This window comes from Callorhinus ursinus, unplaced genomic scaffold (genome assembly GCF_003265705.2).
Source record: "Callorhinus ursinus isolate GAN/ISIS: 27379988/994484 unplaced genomic scaffold, GSC_fseal_2.0 scaffold4, whole genome shotgun sequence".
Taxonomy (NCBI): domain Eukaryota; kingdom Metazoa; phylum Chordata; class Mammalia; order Carnivora; family Otariidae; genus Callorhinus; species Callorhinus ursinus.
This window is the reverse complement of record NW_027397066.1, coordinates 156,127,509-156,149,760: the sequence shown is the minus strand read 5'-3', so window position 1 is coordinate 156,149,760 and position 22,252 is coordinate 156,127,509. Positions and strand designations below refer to the sequence as shown.

General features: G+C 43.5%; 1 protein-coding gene and 1 pseudogene across 5 annotated transcripts in view; both read left to right on the top strand.

The window, feature by feature from the left end:
- DOCK5 (dedicator of cytokinesis 5) overlaps positions 1 to 21,303 on the top strand; it is a 200,346-nt gene extending 179,043 nt beyond the window's left edge. For all 5 annotated transcript variants that reach the window (XM_025873815.2, XM_025873813.2, XM_073892592.1 and 2 more), the window contains 10 exons: positions 1,090 to 1,174; positions 1,616 to 1,702; positions 3,575 to 3,751; positions 7,756 to 7,839; positions 8,504 to 8,641; positions 10,472 to 10,638; positions 18,247 to 18,415; positions 19,120 to 19,258; positions 20,259 to 20,362; positions 20,942 to 21,303. In XM_025873815.2, coding sequence (XP_025729600.1) covers positions 1,090 to 1,174; positions 1,616 to 1,702; positions 3,575 to 3,751; positions 7,756 to 7,839; positions 8,504 to 8,641; positions 10,472 to 10,638; positions 18,247 to 18,415; positions 19,120 to 19,258; positions 20,259 to 20,362; positions 20,942 to 21,046 — 1,255 coding nt within the window. In that variant the 3' untranslated portion in view covers positions 21,047 to 21,303. The remainder of the gene's footprint in view (positions 1 to 1,089; positions 1,175 to 1,615; positions 1,703 to 3,574; positions 3,752 to 7,755; positions 7,840 to 8,503; positions 8,642 to 10,471; positions 10,639 to 18,246; positions 18,416 to 19,119; positions 19,259 to 20,258; positions 20,363 to 20,941) is intronic.
- LOC112826264 (U2 spliceosomal RNA) lies at positions 13,402 to 13,562 on the top strand (annotated as a pseudogene).
- Positions 21,304 to 22,252: the final 949 nt, after the last annotated feature.

Sequence of the window (22,252 nt, the reverse complement as noted above, 5' to 3'; positions counted from 1 at the left end):
TCTTTATTTTGGCTCAGGTCATGATCTCAGGGTCATGAGTTCGAGCCCCACGAGTGGAATCTGCCTGATCTCTCTCTCCCTCTGCCCCTCCCCCCACTCATGCTCTCACATGCACGCACACACACTCTCTAAATGAATGAATGAATGGATAGATAGGTAGATAGATAAAATATTTAAAACCAAAGTCTTAAACTCATTTGGAAGACCTTACCCTTTGTCTTAACCCCTCTGGGGCTGCAGTAACAGGATCCCACGGACTCGGTGGCTTATAAACAACACATTTATTTCTCACAGTTCTGGAGGCTGGAAAGTCCAAGGTCAGGCGCCAACAGATTTGGTGTCTGGTGAGGACCTGCCTCCTGATTCACAGACACTGACTTCTCTCTGTGTCCTCACATGGCAGAAAGGGTGATTGAGTGCTCTGCGGTCTCTTTTATAAGGGCACTCATCCCATTCATGGGGGCTCTACCCTCATGACCTATGTACCTGCCACAGACTGCTTCTTAGTCCCATCACAATGGGGGACAGGATTTCCACACATGAATTTTGGCATTCAGACCACAGCAACTCTTTATTGTATTTTCAGTATAAAGAGCTTGGTAATTCAAAAGGGATTTGGGGGCCTTGGGGTTTTTTTTAGACAGACGGGGAAATCAGGAATTTCACTGTTAGGTTTCAGATCTCCTGGATCTTATTTCCACTCACAAGCACTCACTGAGGAATGGCTGACCTCACCTTGCCTGGTGGGGTCCCCAGTGATCGAAAGCCTCATTCTTTTTTCTGAGAAGCTAAAATGCTAGTAGGATTGATAGGATTGTGATAAAAATACACAAATGAAATAACAAACATGGATATAAATACATATACCTTTTTAAATGGTGAGCTGTGGAATGGATTCATAAATAAGATAAAGATGTGCAATAAAATCAAATCGTGCACCTCCAGCCTTCATTGTGGAGACTGTTTTGAGGTCGCTTAGTGGATAAGGCTCGGTCTGTGCAAGATGTGGCCCGGGTTTTATTGAAGTCTGATCAAGGACTGCTTGTTCTAAGAGAGAAGCTACAGCATTGTGGCCATGTCTTTCTCCAGCTACTATAGAGCCAATGAAGTGCAGCAGTTCAGATATTCCAGGCCATTCCGGAAAGGAGAGAAGGATCCAGACAATGAATTTGCTGTGAGTCTACCCCCTTTGCCTCTAAAACAAGGTAAAGTAGGCTTTCCACCTAACCAAAGCAGATCACAGAAACGATGGCAGCCGTGGGGAAAGAGGACAGAGGTGCTGTGCACTTACTACCTAGACAGCGAGCCCATCTCAGTGGAGAACTCTAGACTGGACCCCCCCGCCCCCGCGCCAAGACTGGGCTCTGCTGTTGCACTCCAGTGTTGATGCTGATATGACCTGAGCAAGTCCCACCTCTCTGGACTTCACATGTCCCCTGTAGAACGTGAGAGGGCCCAAGCAGATGATCCCTTGCAGTTTTAAACATCCAGAACCCTCAAAAGGTGGCCCGTTCACCAAGGAAGCATTTGGGAATAGACTCTCCCTGACCTCAACCGGGGAGCGTTGCCATCTTGCCTGGGAACTGACATTTCCAATTTTCCTTCCTTCCACCAGACCATGTGGATCGAAAGGACCACGTATACAACTGCGTACACCTTTCCTGGGATTCTCAAGTGGTTTGAAGTCAAACAAATTTCAACGGTGAGTCATTTGAAATTGGAACAAAGAAAATTCTTTGTGTCTCCAGATATATAATAAGAGCCTTTGTTAAGCCCTCCTCCAGTTCTCACTAGCTTCGCCAGCCTCCTCTGGCCAACTTTGTTTTCTGAAAGAGAAATAAAAGGCATGCTTGTCTAATAGAACTCCTTTGTACAACTGATGTTACAACACCAACCCTAAAGGTTACTCACAGTGAATGACTCTTTTATGAGTAAATGAGTCTCGTCTCCTCATGATCCTGCCAGTGCACCAGACTTTTTTCGGAATGTCTCCTTTGAGTTCGCTGTCAATCACATTCTCTCCCGGAACGTTTCCTCTTCTTTCATCCACGGCTAATCACATCACCAGTCATCCCAGACTCTTCCTTCTCTATCCCTCCCCACAGCTGCCCCTTTTACCTTTTTAATATTTATGAAATCTGTTTTCTTTATTTCTAGCTCTCCTACTACTGTACCCCATTTTAGTCCCTCGTTCATCTCTGGTGGACGCCACGGAAAAAACCCCCTTGTTGGCCTCCTGCCTTGGCCTTCACAGGCCTGTTTTCCTCATGGCCTCTGAGCGTGAGTTCCACAGTGGAAAGCTGACCGTATCCTTCTCATGCTTAAAACCTTGCCGTGGCTCCCCAGTGCCTAGAGCATAAAGCCCCTGTTCCTTAGCACACACATGCAGAGTCCTTATGACTCAGCTCTGCCACCTCGTTTCCTATGGAATCTTCTGGAACTAAACTGCTCATTCCATGTTATTTCAACCCTCCATGACAGTGGGCCATTTTCTTTGCCCGAAATGCTACTTCTCAACCTAACTACCTCCCATCCAGGCTTCGCCTGAAAGTCATCTTTGAAACTCCTAAGTGGGGTTAGATGCCCTTTCCCTGTGCCCTGCCACAACCCGGGCTTATTTCTAGCAAGTTACTCCCGTGCTTACATGGCTTGAGACTCCACTACGTTTTATAAACCGTAGGCTCCTCCCAGCCACGAATTCTGTCTTAGTCACTTCTGTAACTGTGGAACATAGCACAGTACTTGGCATGTAATACATCTTCAAGAAATACATCTTGAACAGATCTGAACTGAAATCTGATGTGTTCCGTACCACTGGTAGTAAATTATTATTTTTCAAGTATGAATATGATTCTTGGACAGAGACTTTTGGCATCGAAGCTGCAGTAGGCGGTCATGCTGGCTGGCAATGGGTAAAACGAAGAAGTCGATCTTTCTTGAAACCTGGCTTTGAAGACGTTTCCACAGGAGTTGCTCTTCTGAATGTGTATTAAATCTTACTTCGTTTTCATCCAAAATTTAGCTTGAATATTCTAATACATCCTCTTATTTCTGACTTAACCACAGAACCCCTACTAAGGTGACTTATGTATGGTCTGAATGCATGGCGTCCAAAATCATTTCCCTTTTCTCATGGAAGAAGCATCAAGCCTCTTGCCAAGGAACATTCTGGGTGCTGCAGAAGTATCTGGGATCAGATAACCCATTACTCTGTTGTCGTTGAGCTTCTCAAAAATCTCTGAGGGAGCTCTGCCTAAAAATCAATAATTATTACAGCTCCCAATTTTTTTTTTCCCCAAAATTTCTGTAGATACTTTGCACCAAGAAATAGTCACTGCAATAGCTCTAATTTTTAGGTCACCCCTGGACTTCCTAAGGAGATTTTAAGTCGCTTATTTTGCACCTTAGCAAAGGCATTTCCAAATAAGTGTGGTATCCAAATAAATATAACCTTGACTTTTTTATAGCTTGGTGAGAATGTTAAACCTTTTAAAAGGGAACACTTCAGATATTTTGTTCTGTCTTTGCTGTGAGCTCACAAAATGCCCTTCCTCTCCCTGGTCCTCTGTCACAGGAGGAAATCAGTCCCCTGGAGAATGCCATAGAAACCATGGAACTCACCAATGAGAAGATCAGCAACTGTGTCCAGCAGCATGCCTGGGACCGAGCCCTCTCTGTGCACCCTCTCTCCATGTTGCTCAGTGGCATCGTGGACCCGGCTGTCATGGGGGGCTACTCCAACTACGAAAAGGTGAATCCCGTGTGTCCCCATGCCTCTCTCTGTGGCACCGTGCCCCCGGTGAATTTGTTGCTTACAGCTCCCCTGAGAGATTTTTCACTCTGCCTTCTTCACTTCTTTTACAAGTGAAATTAATGAAAAGCATGTCCTTGGCCTCACACCTCCTAGAGACCCTCAGCAACCCCACCAGGGTTAGGCCACGGCCTGGTAAGGAGTCACTGAAAGATCAATCTAATATACCACGTCTGGTTGATCTACCTCCTGTTCCCTCTCCCACTCCCACTCTCCCCGGTGGGAGACACAGAACTCAGGATGCTCTGGAAGTGAAGAAGCATCTGTGGGAGAGGCAGAGCTGTGCTCTAGTTAAAATGAGCTTCTAGAAACACCCACCCCGACTTGGTGTGCCGTAGGTTGTTTGGACAAACGCTGGCCCTGGCTGCACAGTTACATTAGTTCAACTAAGTGTCATATCTTTTATTCTGGAGAAACAAGAAAAGAGTGCTCACCAGATGTGAATCCATTGCATAGGGTTTGGATGTGGCACCATTTAAAATAGAGGTAATGGGGGCACCTGGGTGGCTCAGTCCGTGAAGCGTCTGCCTTCGGCTCGGGCCGCGATCCCGGGGTCCCGGGATTGAGTCCCGTATCGGGCTCCCTGCTCAGCGGGGAGTCAGCTTTTCCCTCTCCCTCTGTGCTCTCCCTCTCTCTCTCTCTCTCTCAAATAAATAAAATCTTTTAAAAAATAAAAATAAAATGGAAGTAACGTATTCAGTAGATAATTCATAACGTAATTAATCAAGACAGGGTTTTTAATTGTTCAGCTGTTTTCAGTGGCTAGGTAATTTTGGAGTCCTCTTCCTGAATCCAAATAAACATTTGGCTACCGCCCTGTGGGGTAGCCTGGAGAATGAGCGGGAAGTAAAGGAGGAAGACGGGAAGGGCGAGCAGACAGTCGATGGGCCGATTCTCTTATTTCCATTTGTACACCAAGTCCTGAGAAGACCAGGGGCGTTAGAATCAGCCACGCCTGTGACCTAATACCGGCTTCCCATTGGCCACTTTGTGCCCTTGGGTGAGATAATTCACCTCTCTGAGCCCCAAGCTTAGTATATGAAAAAAATGAGGAAAATAACTAACACACAGGAGAGGCTCATAGCTTAGGAAGGCATCTTGGGTGTCGGGAACATCACAGAACACTTGCCATACAGTTGCGGCTTGCTGAGGGTCAGTTTTCTCCCTCCCTCCCATCGCTTGGAGCCAAATGTGATCAGAACGTCCTTCCTGAGTGGGGCGGCCAGTGCTCTGTGACTGATGCTGTGACCATCTTTCCCATCAACCTTTGCGCCTTCTTCAGGCTTATGACCCTTAGCAGCGGGGAAAGAGTCCACACTGGAAGTCACTTCTAGCGTGCCCATGCCAGGTGTCAGTAATAATCTCTGGCGTCATCACAAAATTCAAGGCAAAACTAGGATCTAGAATATAATACTTTTTTATACTGTAATGATTTTGGTGTGTGTTTTTTCATATAAGCTAAGCTATCTAGTACTAACTTTCATGTTTTTCCAAGTGTGTGTGTGTGTGTGTGTGTGTGTTTTTTTACAGAATGCCTCTGAACTCAAATTCGTACATGCCAATATCTGTGAATAGTATGTAATTTCATATGAAGGTCTTTCCAATGTCATTGTCTCCTCATTGAAATTTTTAAAAAGGGAATGTAGGGTATGTAAACTAATAAATTTCAGGAGCTTTAGCTTAAAATACTAGTTTGTACTTTTAATTAATATGTATGAGTGTGTGCATTTCTAAACGTAAGAAAGTTAAACTCCTTGATCACCAGTGACCCCCATGGCAGTCCGTTGGGGAATCCATCATCACTTACCTATACAGGCGACCTGTCTTAAAGCAGGCCATTCATCATTGCCTGCCTGATAGGAACCCAAGAGCTGTTTGCTGTAAGTCATCAGCCCCTTTCTGTCGCGAGGCAGGACTCTCCTAAAAAAGTGAATTTCAGAGCACCCTGCTCCAATATTTCTTGACTCAACCAATGTTTGGGGAATTTCAGTGCATTTTATCTTATCTCAAAAACTTTTTTAACTTTTGAAGATTTAAACTGCTTGTATTTGGAAGGTGAGGGTGGATGAAGTTTTAAGCAATATGACTTTTTCACTCATTTCTTTCTAAACATGAATCTGGCTAGAAGGAGCACTCTCCGGATGTGCTGCCCAGCTTCCTGTTTTTGCTACTGGGCCTGCAGACCCACACGTCTTTGTATCCCTTGTTGCGTTCCTTTGCTGGGGCCGCCAGAACAAAGGCACACACAGGGTAGCTTAAGACAATAGAAATAGATTGCCTCACAGTTTGAGAGCCCGGTTTTCTGAAATCCAGGTATCAGCAGGGTTCATTCCCTCTGAGGGCGTGAGAAAGAATCTGGTCCTGCCTCTCTCCTAGTTTCTGAGGGGTTGGCAAATATTCCTTGGCTTAGAGATGACCATGTTCTCCTTGTGCCTCTTCACAGTGTGTATTCCCTGTGTCTAAACTTCCCCTTTTTATAAGGACTTCAAATACATTGAATCGGGTGCTTAGGTGGCTCAGCCGTTACGCATCTGCCTTCAGCTCAGGTCATGATCCCAGGGTCCTGGGACTGAGCCCAGGTCCTGCTTCTCCCTCTGCTTCTGCCCCTCCCGCCACTCATGCACACTCTCTCTCTCTCAAATAAATAAATCTTTAAGAAATTTATTTATGAAACATTTTCACATCTATATCTCGTGTTGTCCTCCAAAAAGACTTTTAGATAGATGTGTAATGAGAAAATGTGGATATTAATCTTTACCTAATACAGGAAAAAATGTGATAGAGCCTATATCAGATGATAGAGCAGGAAAACTATTGTCCACATCCAGCCTACTAATTTTTCGCTTTTTCCTTTATAATAACTGCACACTTTAATGAGCAACCTTTAGGGATTGTCATTGGCCTTAGTCCTTTGGAAAAGTTATTTCACTGAATGCCATTCTGCTCTACTGATGATATTTGGTCTGTGCACTTGTGTGTGTCTGGTCGTTGTTGAGAAGGTACTTTGATTAGGCATTGCACAATTTCAGAAAAACCACAAAATAGCACATACCTTTTTTTTTTAACATTTTTAAAATTTTTTTTGTTATGTTAATCACCATATATTACATAATTTGTTTTGGTGTACTGTTCCATGATTCATTGTTTGTGCATAACACCCAGTGCTCCACGCAGAATGTGCCCTCTTTAATACCCATCACCAGGCTAACACATCCCCCTACCCCCCTCCCCTCTAGAACCCTCAGTTTGTTTTTCAGAGTCCATCGTCTCTCCTGGTTCGTCTCCCCCTCTGACTTACTCTCCTTCATTCTTCCTCTCCTGCTATCTTCTTCTTTTTCTTTTTTCTTAAAATATGTTGCGTTATTTGTTTCAGAAGTACAGATCTGTGATTCAACAGTCTTACACAATTCACAGCGCTCACCGTAGCACATACCCTCCCCAATGTCTATCACCCAGCCACCCCATCCCTCCCACCCCTGACCACTCCAGCAACCCTCAGTTTGTTCCTGAGATTAAGAATTCCTCATATCAGTGAGGTCATATGATACACGTCTTTCTCTGATTGACTTATTTCACTCAGCATAACGCCCTGCAGTTCCATCCACGTCACTGCAAATGGCAAGATCTCATTCCTTTTGATGGCTGCATAATATTCCATTGTGTATATATACTACATCTTCTTTATCCATTCATCTGTCAATGGACATCTTGGCTCTTTCCACAGTTTGGCTATTGTGGACATTGCAAAATAGCACATACCTTTAGAATTGTCCACTATGGCATAAGGGCTGCCCCAGGAAAGGAATAATTGTTCCTTTAGTTGTTCCTGATTTATCAGATAGAACAGAACACATTTTTCACCCTTTCAGGCTCTCCTCCCTCGCGGGTCAAATACACAGATAGGAACGTGTTCTAATTAATACTCGCATGTGCTCCCCTTTTAGGCTTTTTTTACAGAAAAGTACTTGCAGGAGCATCCCGAAGACCAGGAGAAGATTGAGCTGCTAAAACGACTGATAGCATTGCAGGTATGTGTCGTGGGAGGGGTGTGGCCAGACAGCCTTCCGCAGCACTCCATGGGGTGCCTCAGAGCACAACCCCAAGATATTCTCTAGGGCTTAAATCCACAAGCCCGCTTTTAAGGGATTTTGTTATGTTTTGTTTTTTACCCTTTGGAATCACAGCCTACCTCTTTGTTTGGCAAAGTGACCCTAGGAATAGCATTCTGTTAGACTGTACAGTGCAGAGAGGGACCTTCCTAGAGAAGAGATTAAAGTCCCCACATTGGTTTGCTGAGCTGTGTTTCCAGCTGAACCATGTTGGCCTCAGTCTCTCTCTCTCTCATTACTTCAGTGAACAGTGGTAGAAAATGCAGCCATCCGATTCAGCTTAAGGTTTTAAAACTAGCAGTGGCTTAGCCACAGACATGCCCCCGGGCTCAGGTGGGTTTGTCTGGGCTGTCAGCCCTCCCCCAGTTAAGGGCCTGCTTGTCTCCTTGTGTGTCTCTCTGTGTCCTTGACCCAAGGGCGGCCAGTGCCCAAGCCCCACACAGAGAAGTAGCGTTCTCACATGGTCCGTGCTGTGTCTGCCAGCTTACCTGCCTGTCTCCACCCGCATCCTTGCCTAGCCTTCAAATCTGAAGTATCCCTCTTCCTAAACCGTATTCCCTTCCTTTCATGCCCTTTTGTTCAGATGCCCCTGCTGACAGAGGGGATCCGCATCCACGGGGAGAAGCTGACAGAGCAACTAAAGCCGTTGCATGACCGGTTGTCTTCTTGTTTCCGGGAACTCAAAGAGAAAGTGGAAAAACTCTACGGTGTCATAACACTGGTAGGCTTTGTCTGGGGAACTTGTTGACCTTTTTGGTCTCTTTGACTGTTTTTGATCTTGCAGAGTTTTTCAGCTACCAGATGAGTCAAAATAGCAGAGGTGTGGCATGGAAATACCAGGGGCAGGGAGGAGAGCACATGGTGAGCTTTTGGTGACCTTCTAACAGTGATGTGCTACATAGGGGTTCTCAGACTTGAGTGACTGTCCAAACCACCTGGACGGCTTGTGAAAAACACAGACCACTGGACCACAGCTCCAGAATTTCTGATAAGAAGTCTACAGTGGCCCGAGGGTTTCCCTTCCTCACGTGCTCCCACGTGGGGCTGAGGCCACTGATCTGGGCCCCCAGTGTGCGCGCTCCTCTCCTAGCAGTTGGGGCGTTCCTGCTCCCAGACGCGGATCGTTCCTGTCCCGTCTAGCCCAATTCTTAGTGTTTTTCCTAGTGTTTATTTTTCATTTTGATGAAAGGTTTCCACTGTTGACGACTTTGAAGGAGATAAAGAATGGTGAAGTGCATTTCACAATGCATATAGCTGATTTCATCATTTTTTTCCAACAGTTCTAACACAGTTCTCCCAGTGACAGTTTTCTTCTTCCCAAGAAGTTGGGTGGGTTGGTGCATGCGCTCAATAACCTTTTGTCTCTGAGGCGTCTGGCTGGCTCAGTTGGTAAAGCATGCAGGTCTTGATTTTGGGGTCATGAGTTCAAGCCCCACGTTGGGCATAAAGGTTACTTAATAAAAGAATAAACAATAAATAACCTTTTCTCTCCAACAGTCGATTAAATGTTTGGATGCAGCTTCATTTTTCCATTTTTTTTTTTAAGATTGATTTATTTTTTGAGAGAGAAAGCCTGTGCATGCGTGAGCAGGGGGAGGGGCAGAGGGAGAGAGCAAGAGAGGCAGAATCTCCGCTGAGTGCAGAGCCTGACACAGGGCTTGGTCTCATGACCTGAGCCGAGACCAGGAGTCGGATGCTTAACTGACTGAGCCACCCAGGTGCCCCATGTCTCCTCTTTTTAATATGAGTTCACCTTGCTTTCTAACTGTCTCACGCTTGAACTCCTGATTTTCAAATTCTCTTTCCTTGGGTCAAAGCTCTGAAATTCCTTTCGTGCCCTCCTGCCTCCAATTCCCACACCTCCGTCTTTACTACCCTTTGCTCCAGAGTTTCTTTGTGATCATTGCTTTTAATCAAGTGTTCAGTCATGTCTAACCTCCTAACCTACTGCCAGTTAAGAGCTTTTTCCTAGGAACATTTGTCTTTTACACAAGTTCCTAGATGGGAAGGACTGTGACTTTCACCTAGTGAGTAGTTTTTATTAGATCCAGGCCAGTGGTTGCATGTGAATTTGATACGGTGGCCAGTTGGGGCAATCAGTCCTACTGGAGACATTTCTAATGAAAGTAGATCAATATCAATGTCCCTTTACTTTTTAAGATACACCACTTACTTCCTAAGCATCAGGTCTACAGTTTGGATCTAAAACTTTCTATTAGGCCAGTATTCTATTTTTCTAGTGGCTGAAAGAAGCTAAACTGGAGAAGCAGACCGAGGGTTTTGCTCTTCTGTTGGGGGGTAATAAACAGCTTCCTTTTTCTCTCTTACGTGGCTGGCAGCAAATTATGGGGAATTTTTCTCTAGCCTTAACAAGGTAGATTTAACCTAGTTGTGTCTATACTTAAGAATAGGAGTAGCTGCGATACCTAACAAGTGAGGCAGCAGTGGGTGCCGGCCAATACAAATGGCAGCCACAAACGGATGGGGGTGCACCAGTCCATATGGGCTGAGTTCCAGGCCAGCTCACCATGAGATGCCATGTGTTCTTCAGCCACCCACCTTGACTGAGAGGAAGCAAAGCCGCACAGGGTCTCTTGTACTACCCTACATCATGTCATCTACGCTGCGGAGATTGTCCATCACCTCAGTGACTTCCTCGGTGATTTCCACCTCTTCTAACTCATCCGATAATGCTCCTTCCAGACCAGGATCTGATGGGTAAGGGTTCAATTTTTAATTGGCGGTGGGGTGGGGGATGCAGTTTGCCTCACCTTTGCCTTTTGTCACCAAAGGGAGCCTTGGTCAGTGTAGATGCATCACTGTTAGAAGGGAAATAATTCAGAGCATATGGCTGTTAGCCTCTGGATCATTCTCATTGTCTTCCTCATGAGATCATAATCACCCATCATCCTGTCACATCCTATCACCCACCCTATCACATTCTGATTTATTTTTTTCATATTAACTTATGGTCTGATTTTTTTATATGAATCAATTTTCAAAAGTAATTTTAAAGTTTATATTTATTTTGTAAACAGGTAATGTAATTACATGATACAAAATTCCAAGGTACAAAAGGGATCTCTCATGAAAAATCACCCATCGGTCCTTGATTCCTACCCTACCAGTACCCCTCTGCGGAGGCAAGTGACGTTAGCCTTCAGGTTCTTGGTGCCTTTCCAACAGCTCTTCATACACACGCAAGCAATACCTAAATATATATTCTTCCTCTCGCTTTCTTTTTATATGAATGGAAACGTAATACTTTCTTTACCTTGCTTTTTTTACTTAACTGTGTCTTGACAATCATTCCATTTCAGAATGTAGAGAGCCTCGTCTTTTCCTTGAGGTACAGACATCTTGGGATATGTCTGCACCCTGATACATTCCACTGGTGCCTATTAGTGGATGTTTAGTTGTTTTCAATCTTTGGCTGTCATAGCACTGTGGCCGTGCATAAGCTTAAAAACTAAATTTATTCTGTAAATATACAAATATATCCATATGAGAAAAATTCCAGAAGTGACACTGCTTTGTCAAACATTTATAGTTGCAATTTTCAAAATTATTCCTAAACTGACTTCCACAGACGTTATACCAATTTAGAGTCCTACCAGCAGCATACAAGGGTGCCTCATCACCCCCACACCCCAAATTGTGTATTACTGGCTTTTTTAATTTCGCCAGTCTGATAGGTGGAGAATATTTTCATGGTCTAGGGTCTCATTTTGGTTTGGTTTTATTTCTCTTGTTTTGTGTGAATCTGAGCTGCTTTTCATTTTTTAGTAGCTATTTGTATTTTATGTTCTGCAAACTATGGTCAAGTATTTTGGGTACTTTTTTTTTTTTAATTTTATTATGTTAGTCACCATACAGTACATCGTTAGTTTTTGATGTAGTGTTCCATGATTCATTGTTTGTGTATAACACCCAGTGTGCTCCATGCAGAACGTGCCCTCTTTAATACCCATCACCGGGCTAACCCATCCCCCCACCCCCCTCCCCTCTAGAACCCTCAGTTTGTTTCTCAGAGTCCATAGTCTCTCATGGTTCGTCTCCCCCTGGGTACATGTTTCTGTTGTGTTTTCTCTGTCTGTAATATTTGTTGAAATGCATCCTCCAGTTTCTCCTTTATCTTTTGACTTTGCCTCTCATTTTTTATTTAGTTGTGCTTTTTTTATGCAGTCAAATAAATTAATGCTGGATTTCAGGGCTTCTGGATTTTATATTATAATTAAAGGCCTTCCCCACTGTAAGCCTGCAAAAAATTAATTTTAGAGTTTCACTATTCACCACTAAATCTGTGATTCTTTGAAATTTATATGAGTATAAAGTGTGAGGTATGAAGTCAACTTTTTTTTTTTTTTTTGGCCATGCAACTACTCAGTTTTCCCTGTAACCTTTAGTGAGCAAACCATCTTTTCTCTACTGATTTGAAATGTCAACCTTATTACAAAATCAAATTTTTATATGTTCCTTAGTCTATTTGCAGACTTCCCCCCCCCCGTTTCTTTGATCTCCCTGTGTGTTCATGTACTAGTACTATGTATTTAAAACTACTGTAGATTTGAAAGGGTTTTATTTTTTAGTTATCCTTTTCAGAATTTATCTGGCAACTTTTACTCACTGCTCACTTTTAGATTCATTTGTCTGGAATCCTATGGCTATTTTTATTGGGATCATGTGAAACTTCTGGACTAACTTTGGGAGGACTGATGGCTTTTTGATGTCAAACCTTTCTTGCCAAAAACCTGGACTGCCTTTCCATATGTTCAAATTTAAGATATTTTTAAAAAATGAATTTGTAGTTGTGTTCTTTCTGTTTAAAATACTATTTTAAAACAGTATTTTACGAATTATATACTTAATATATGTACACATAGAAATTTTTCGAAGTACTAAGAAAAATGCTTATCACATCATCACTCAGAAGTAATCACTGTTAAGGTTTAGTTATATAACAAAAAAAGCATATATACATTTTATACAATTGGAAAAGCATCGCATGTACTATTTTGTGACCTGCTGCTTAATTTAATATACATGATGGGTATTTTTTTTTTCTTTTGAAAATGTGTGTGAGCGGGGGCGGGGGACACAGAGGGAGAGAAAAATCCTCAAGCAGACTCCCTGCTGAGCGTAGAGCCCCATGCAGGTGTCTGTCTCACGCCCCTGAGATCATGACCTGAGCCAAAATCAAGAGTTGGAGGCTTAACCGACTGAGCCATTCACATACCCTTTTTATCATTTCTGTTGGCTATTTACCACTGCATCCTATGAATGCACCATACTTAATCCTTCTCTTACTGTCAAATATTTAAGCTCTGTCATTATTTCTAAACAGGTAATCATCAAAGTTCATTATAAATTTCTTATGAAAACATGTAGCTTCTGTCAATATAAAATGCAGTTTTATTATTAAGAATTGTACCAAACATATGTGTACAGACTGCTTTCCAGTTATTTAGGATGCATTCTCATATCCCTTCTTGGCCTTTTGGCTAAGATCAAGTGTAGGATGTATTTCTAGAAGTACACATTCCCTAGTCAGAGGATGAAATTTATCACAATTCTGATGTCAAACGAATACCGATATGCAGTGCCATATGCAATATGAGTACTGGGTATTTGCACTATTTTTAATCCTTAGTGTAATAAATATTAGATAGTCCTTGATTCATTTATTTTTCTCTTCTATGGTTTTTTTAATGCCATTAAGAGATACTACCTACTCTGAGAAAGCATAAAAGTTCTGTTCAGGGAGACTCTTTTCTTAAATAAATGGTCTCACTCAAAAAAAGAAAAGATCTGAAACAGCTATTGAACATCAGAGACACCATGAGTGCTGACACTCAGGGCAATAAACAGAGAACAGGTGAGTGGGGCCCTCTTCATGCCTCAACCCGAGTAAGGTAGGTTATTGACCTTGCCCAAATTTCCCCAATGAGTAATAAGTCATTGATACTATTTTCTAACATTATTTAGGATGTTTCTTTAAAGCAGCTCAGACTGATTATCAGCTAATGACCCTGAGTCTCCCATTCCTAATGTCATACCACAATATTTATTAATGCTTTCATGATGATTATTGAGGGTGCCATCTGTAAAGGGCCAGTTCTCTATTGGAAGAAAGTAGAATGTATCCATCCTGTCTGGCAAATGGTAGGCCAAGGCTCAGAAAGAGAATTACTTTCTGAAGCACAGCTCATAGAGTTAAGGGAAGCCAGAAGGCCAGCTAAGTCCATGCTTAGAGCACCAGCAAAGTTTGGGACCCAGAACAAAATTGTTTAGAAAAAAAACTAATCTTTGATATTTCAGGAAAATCACTGAAGTAATCATTATAAGAAAAAAATAACACAGACCCCGGGGGACCACACTGTAGTTACTTTATGTTTTAGTTTGGTTCCTAATTAGGCCCTAGTGAAACTTGCGTCTTTGACTGTCGACCTAGTGACCCACAGCCTTCATTCTCAGTCTCTGAGGTAAAGTTATAATTGATTCCATATAATCTGGGGTGGTGGTTTTCTTTCTCCCTGACCAATTACTGTTTAAGGTGATCTTGTTTGTTTGTCTGATTTGGCTTAGTTGGTTTTAAGAATAATTAGAGTCTTGGGGCACCTGCCTGGCTCAGGCGGAGGAACGTGCAACTCTTGATCTCAGGGTTGTAAGTTCGAGCCCCATGCTGGGTGTAGAGATTACTTAAAAAAATAAAATCTTAAGAAAAATTAAGAATAATTAGTCTTTTTTGGAATTTGGTTCTATATTTCTTTAACCGGTACAGAGTTAAGATAAATAATAATGAGTGGCTTCCCCTTAAGTATATTAATGATTGAAAAATACCAAAGGAGCACCTGGGTGGTTCAGTGAGTTAAGCATCCAGCTCTTCTTGATTTCGGCTCAGGTCCTGATTCCTGGGTCATGAGATCGAGCCCTGCATTGGGCTCTGTGCTGAGCATGGAGCCTGCTTAAGATTCTCTCTCACCCTTGGACAACTGGGCGGCTCAGTTGGTTAAGCATCTGCCTTTGGCTTAGGTCATGATCTCAGGGTCCTGGGATCTAGTCCCACATCGGGCTCCCTGCTCAGTGAGGAGTCTGCTCCCTCTCCCTCTACCCCTCCCCCCACTTGCTCTCTCTGTCTCTGTCTCTCTCAAATAAGTAAATAAAATCTTTAAAAAAGAAGATTCTCTCACTCCTTCTCCCTCTCCCCTCCCCACCCTTCACGAGCTCTCTCTCTCTGAAAAAAAAAAGAAAGAAAAATACCAAAAAATTAAAAGCCCATACAGATAGTCTTTTAAAAAATAATAGAAAAGGAGGGAATAATTTGAAAGTTAAAAAAAAGAAGAAACCACCATCTACAGACATTTCCCAGTGTGACTGTATGGGCTCAGCCTCACTCAGACTTCCCTGGAACTTTCTCCCTTTACCTTCACAGAGTAAGGTAAATACACTTTGCAGAAACGGAAACCACGCAATATTAAAAGCTTAAAATGATTTAAGCATTTCAACCAAACATAGCGAGTGAATCCTGTTTGGATCTTGACTCAAACAAGCCACTTCCAAGAAATTTATGAGACAATCAGGAAATGTAAGCATTGGATGTTCAATGAAATGAAGGAATTATTCCTTTTGCAGGACAGATGTTGGGAGTGTAATTATGTTCTGAAGTGAGTCCTTGCCTCACTGAGGTATACACTGAGATATTTATGGATGAGATGATATGACATCTAAGAATCGCTTCCAACCGATTTAGTGAGGGGCAAGGAATGTGACTTAGGTGTACATAAGAAAGCAGAATGGCCGTGGGTTATCATTATTGACACTGAGTGATAGACACGTGGAAGTTTTTCGTGATCTCTTCACTTTGTTACGTGTTTGAAATTTTCCATAATAAAATGTAAAAAAGTCTTTGCCCCCTCCAGATATCTTGTTTGAGTATTTGATAACTTGTGACACTAACTTTTTAAAATTCTTTGGATTTCCGTTTTCATAAAATACCTATTTATGTCCTTTGACGATTTTAAAAAACTGAACTCATATTTTTCCTTTTGGTTTGTAAAAATGTCTTCTATATTAAAGATACTTGCCATCTAAAATAGGTTCAGCAGATAGTTTTAGTTTACTAATGATGCTTTCTGCCAAATAGAAGCTTCAATTTTTTTTTACTTTTTATTTTCTTAAAGATTTTATTTATTAAAGAGAGAGCACAAGCAAGGGGGAGGGGCAGAAGGAGAAGCAGACTCCCTGCTGAGCAGGGAGCCCAAGGTGGGACTCGATCCCAGGACCCTGAGATCATGACCTAAGCCGAAGGCAGATGCTTAACCGGCTGAGCCACCCAGGCATCCAGAAGCTTCTATTGTTTTTTTTAAATACTAAGAGCTCATCTCTGTTTTTATGTTGTCTTATTTCATACCACAGCTTTTGTGTGTGTGTGTGTGTGTGTGTGTGTGTTTTATGGACTTTATTTTTTAGAGCAGTTTTAAATTCACAGCAAGATTAAGAATGTAAAGCAGAGCGGTACATTCATTACCACTGATGAACTTACGTTAGCACATCACAGTCACCCAGAGTCCATAGTTGACGATAGAGTTCCCTCTTGGTGTACATTCTTTGGGTTTCAACAGATGTATAGTGACAAGTATTCACCACTGTAGTATCATACAGAATAATTTCACTGCCCTAAAAATCCTGTCGTCTGCCTATTCATTCCTCTGAGTTTTTTATTTTTATGGAGCAAAAATCTGTCAATTTTTAATCAAACCAGGGCTTATTGAATACCCATCCAGAAGCTCTAAGCAATAGCCATCATAAAGGTATAAGATCTTTTTTAACCGTCCTTGGTTTTACATTTGGCTGCAGTCATTCCCTCTCTGTCTTTCCCCCAGCAGCCCCTCTCCCCCATTTGAGAGTAGGTTATGTACTTCCTTCATACTGTAAGAGCAAACGCCTTGTCTTATATAACTGCATACGACCTACAGCCTGTCCATTCAGGAGATTTGGCATTGATGCAATACTGCAAACTCTAACCTGGCTTCCAGTTTTGTCAGTTGTCCCACTGTGTATTTTATACAGAGCAATTTCTGATACAGGACCCGGTCAGGATCACATGCTCTGTTTGGCCACACCTCTTTATTCTTCTTTAATCTGAAGTCGTTTGGCCTTTCCTTAGTTTGTCTTTCATCATATTGACATTTTTGAAGATTAAGGGCCAGTTATTTTATAGAATTTCCCTTCGTTTGGGTTTGTCTTATGTGTGCTTGTGCTTAGGAGTCAAGTGACAGACTTTTGTGTCTTGTTGTGTCCCTTTAGGTATCATACTCAGGAGTGCATTATGTCCATTTGTCCCCCATGGGTGATGTTAACTGACCATGTATGTGGTTAAAGTTTTGTCCATTTTCTTTTCTGTCGAGTTACTATTTTTTCCTTTGTATTTAAAAAGTAGTTTATGGGGAAATCTTGTGAGACTATCCTGTTTCTCATCAAACTTTTCCTCTCTCTAGCACCTAATCACGATCCTTTTTTTTTTTTTTAAGTATATTTTAGGGTGATGTCTCTTTAAAGACTTTTTTTTAAAGATTTTATTTATTTTGACAGAGAGAGAGCGAGAGAGGGAACACAGCAGGGGGAGTGGGAGAGGGAGAAGCAGGCTTCCCCCTGAGCAGGGAGCCTGACGTGTGGCTCGATCCCAGGACGCTGGGATCATGACCTGAGCTGAAGGCAGACGCTTAACCGACTGAGCCACCCAGGCGTCCCCTAATCATGATTCTTAAGTGAAACAGTTTTCACTATGGTGCTTGAAAATCTGTCATAGTTAATAAAAGCATTTCAGGAGCATGCATATATGCTAGACCCTTGTTCTAAGCATTTGTGATAGCCTTATGAGGTAGGTACTATTATTGTCCCCATTTCATAGATAAAGAAACTGAGGTATGAAAAGATTTTTCTGCCCAAGATCACCCAAGAGGTAAGTAGAAGTAGGATTTGAACACAGGTTGTCTGTCTCTGGGACATGTGCTGTTCTCCACTGTCTAAAGCTGCTTATTCGTCTTCTACGGTGTGAATTCTATCTTTGCCTGTAAATTTAATAAGACTTTCTCTTCCTGGGATACGATGAATGTTCAAAGATACTTTCCTTTCATACTTTGATGGTCTCATTTCATGGATACCTTGAGATGTCTAATTGGCAGTTGGAAATTCAGATTCAGAACCTGAGAGGGAATCACAAGCCAAGATGAGGTTGAGGAGTCCTAATCCCTGGTCTTGTGGGAGTACATTTTGACTGCCAAGTGGTCAGTGTTTTGTAATTCCATCCTTGCCCTTGGCTGATAGGTCAATCCTGGAGCCACTTTTAGAGCGCAGGGCTTCATCAGGTGCCAGAGTTGAAGATCTGCCCCTCAAAGAGGACAGTGAGAACCGGATCAGCAAGTTCAAGAGAAAAGACTGGAGCCTCAGCAAGTCCCAGGTCATTGCAGAGAAAGTGCCAGAACCTGATCTGATGGTAAAAACAACAACGGGGGGTTGGGGTCGGGGGGGGGGGGTGCGGAGGCAGGGACAAGCTGAGGAGCACCAGAGACTTGCTAGTGCTTTCCCCACAGCCTCAGCCGGGCACAGCACCCCTCACTGCAGAGCTGTGAGTCACACCCGGCAGCCTGTGACAGTGTCTGATCTTAGACTGCTTAAAAAACAAAACAAAACAAAAGCACAGAGGGAGAATTTGAGTGTCTAAATCAGCAGTGGTGCAAGATCTTGTACCCACAATGTAAACACGTGGGCTGACGCTTGGAGTTGTGGCTCTCACCACCATGTTCCATGAGTCAGTCCAAACATTGTCATTTCTCTTCTTTTAACTTAAAAAAAAAAAAAAAAAGTGCTTTTTCTTCTTCCATGAGCCACAGCAAGTTGTTGAGGGTGGCAAGACCAGCCTTCCCTAAGAATCGGGGTGGCTCCTCCCCAACCCAAATAACACGGTCTAACCGTGCTCAGAGTCAGGCTCATGGCCGGCCAGGAGAGAATGTCGGCTCCAGTGAATCCCCGTCAGTGTCTTCACCGTGCTTGCCGCATGACCGTGCGGGAAGCTCAAGAGCGGCTTCTGGAATCTTCCCTCTGACAAGCTGGTGCTCAGCAGGCGAGGTTGTTCGGAGCGTTGATGAGCTCAGCCTTTCTCACTGCGAGAATGTTTTGCTGTGCCCCGCCCCCCACTAGAGCCCAGCCCGAAAAGCGCAAAGACCAAAGAGTCTCCAGTTGTCGGACAATCGGCTGACGCCATTTCATGGTTCTTCACCTCTTCAGTCGACGCCCTTGAGCCCACCTCCACTCACTCCTAAAGCCACCAGGACCCTAAGTAAGTTTTATACACACACACACACACACACACACACACACACACACACACACACACAGAGATGTAGAGAGATACAGGTATATCCCTTCTCTTTGCTTCAGTAGGGAAAGGAGTATTTGTATGGATCTGGACCATATTTAGCCAGAACAGCCACACAGTATATGAGATTATTATAAAGTTGGCTCACTCCATGGTAGAGGGTATAGCAAAATTAGAGTTCGACAAGGAGTCTTTGGGTCACTAGGATTCATTAACCTCTGTAGAGTGACCCAGAGGGTCTCACGACTCCTTTTCCATTTGTGAAGGTACAAATGAGGTAGAGCCAGACGGGGACCAGACAGGAAGCAAGTAACTTACAAACTACTGAGTAGGTAGCCCTGTCCTTGTATAGGAAAGGGTCCCCAAAAAGGATAAGAAATACACCCGTTCCATATACTGCTTACAGTCAGGCCTGGGGAATCAGCAATACACAAGGCCTGAGAAGAATTCCAAGGTACCCTTGGTACAAAGAATGGAGGGGTAAATCATCGTGCCACGTGGGACATGGGAGTCAACCAAGAGTTAGAATGAAGGTGTCCTGGAGGAAATGGAGATTGCACCCTTTAAATGATCAAACTAAGACAGCTCAGTTAAATTTAACCAGTATTTATTGACCGCTTACTTTGTGACAGACATTTTTTCTAAGCACTTGGGATAGATCAGAGAATAGAGTCATACCTAAGTTCTAGAAAATGTCTTCATCTCCAGCTTAATAGTAAAAACCCTAAGCAAAAAAAAAGGGGGGGGAGGATTTTTGCTTCAGAACTTCTTGTGAAAGCTTCTGGTGAGCAAACAGTGCAGCATTTGTCATGAGGGCTGAGAGGACATTTCCATTCTGTCCATGGAAACTATAGAATATCACCTTAGCAATTTGATTGGCCAGGTTGGTTTAGGCAGAGGTTCTGTAGTATTCCTTGATGAATTCTTCTCTCCGTCTTCATCTACTTTGTCTCATTTCTAGGCTCCCCATCTTTGCAGACAGATGGGCTGATGACTACTACTGTCCCACCTCCCCCTCCCCCCAAAAGCAAGCCCTACGAGAGCAGCCAGAGGAACTCCACGGAGGTAGGGAACAACGGCTGGGGTCAGAGCGCCCCACTCACGGGAGCGCAAAGCTGGTTTTCCAAGCTTTTTGCTAGGCGGGTTTCCCGTAGATTTGTTGCTCTAATCGCTTCTTGACTCATGCCTGCAACCATAAAAAGATGGGGGAGTTTCTAATGGGAAGTAACACAAATACAGGCAGACCTTTTCGTCAGATCGAAGGTAGAGGCTTTCTCTGTACCTCACCCTTGGTACAGGTGAGTGAAATCAGTGGGTTCGGGTTCACATGTGAAGAGTTTACTCCTTCTGAGTGAGTGACAGTCATTCTGGAATGGCCTCTGATGGGTTTCCTGCATTCGTTCAATGGAATATCTATAGATACGCCAAGAACCCAAGTGTCGGGGATATAACATTTTGGTGTATATCTGATTAACCCAAGGAGAAAAAGGGAAGTTAAATGAGGGTTGTTTCCCTTTTCTCCTTGCCAAGGCTGCATAGATAGATCAGTTAGAAGCGAAAGCACTATGTCAGAAATGTGGACGAGAAAGCGAATCAGGAGGAAAGATAAGACTCATTTGACTTCCATTGTGTCCACTCCCTCAGATTGCCCCTCCACTTCCGGTCCGCAGAGAAGCCAAAGCCCCACCCCCACCACCTCCCAAAGCTCGGAAATCTGGCTTCCTTTCTTCTGAGCCTGGATCCCAGTAAGGATCTTGCCACCCTGTCTCTGGAACTCTGAACACCTTGAACAGCTGAGAAGATGCCCTGTCCTCATTCCCCAGGGCCTCTGGCTGACCACCCCACCCCTTCCTGATCTGGGGTCAGCTGCACCAGCTCAAAACTGGTTGTTCTTTGAAAGGCTTCTCTGAAGGAGGCTGAAGTCCACATCTCCTCCCACCCACATGAATTCCAGATTTGGTCGGGTCCTCTGTTTCTCAAAGGAGAGATCTCTCCTCACCGTGATTAAATTACGCCTCCAGCGCAGAGGCCACCACAGCCTACAGAAGCCTGGCTACATTCTTCTGTGGTGGTCTTGGAGCAACCCCAGGAACCTCCACTTTGGAAGGATTTCTTGCTTTGCTTGTGAAAAGCTATGCTTGAGACTTGGTTTTCTCACGTGGACACACTATGTCCCGAATAACATTGGAAGAGACGTGCATCAGGGACTTCGGTAGCCGAAATAATCCTATCTTCCTGAAGTCTGCTTGTGTCTCCTTTAAGGAAAAGAACATCTTTGTAACAAAGATGGGCTACTTTCACGTGTGACTGGCCATCGTTGTTGAAAAAACATGGACTCGACTGTGAGGTCCGAGCTCCTGTCTGCCCCCACGCCAGCTACTACGTGTGGTGTGGGAACCCTCCCAGGAGGCCCTCACACTACCAACTCACCGGCCGTCACCACACCGAGTCACTCCTTCCTGCTACAGACTCCCTTGAAGCTCTTTCTTTTGCACAATTTCTTGCCCTGTTACCTCCTCTGAGCGCAAATCACTGGACAGAAGGGACTTCAAAGCCCGGGTTCAGCCGCTTCTCTTCCAGATCCCATTTGGATGGCTCAGTGGCCCCTCTCTGCCACCTGATTTTACCCTGGAGAATACAGTGCAATATCTTCCTTTGATTATTTATTCCTCGTGATTGTGGAATTAATTTGATTACATGTTTATGGTACTAAGTCAGTAGTCCTTTCGGAAGAAGAAACGGGGTGATTTAGATGATCAAATATTACATACACCTACACAAACCCCACAAGGTTAGAGACGTTTTGAGCTAGAAGGACCTTAAAGGTCATACAAACAACCCCCTCGTTTTGTAGACAAGGAAAGTGAAGCTAAGCACAGAAAATCTGACTACAGATTCTTACTAACAACCCAGCTTGCTAATTGAGGCTCTATCCCCAGATAACACTTCGATCGA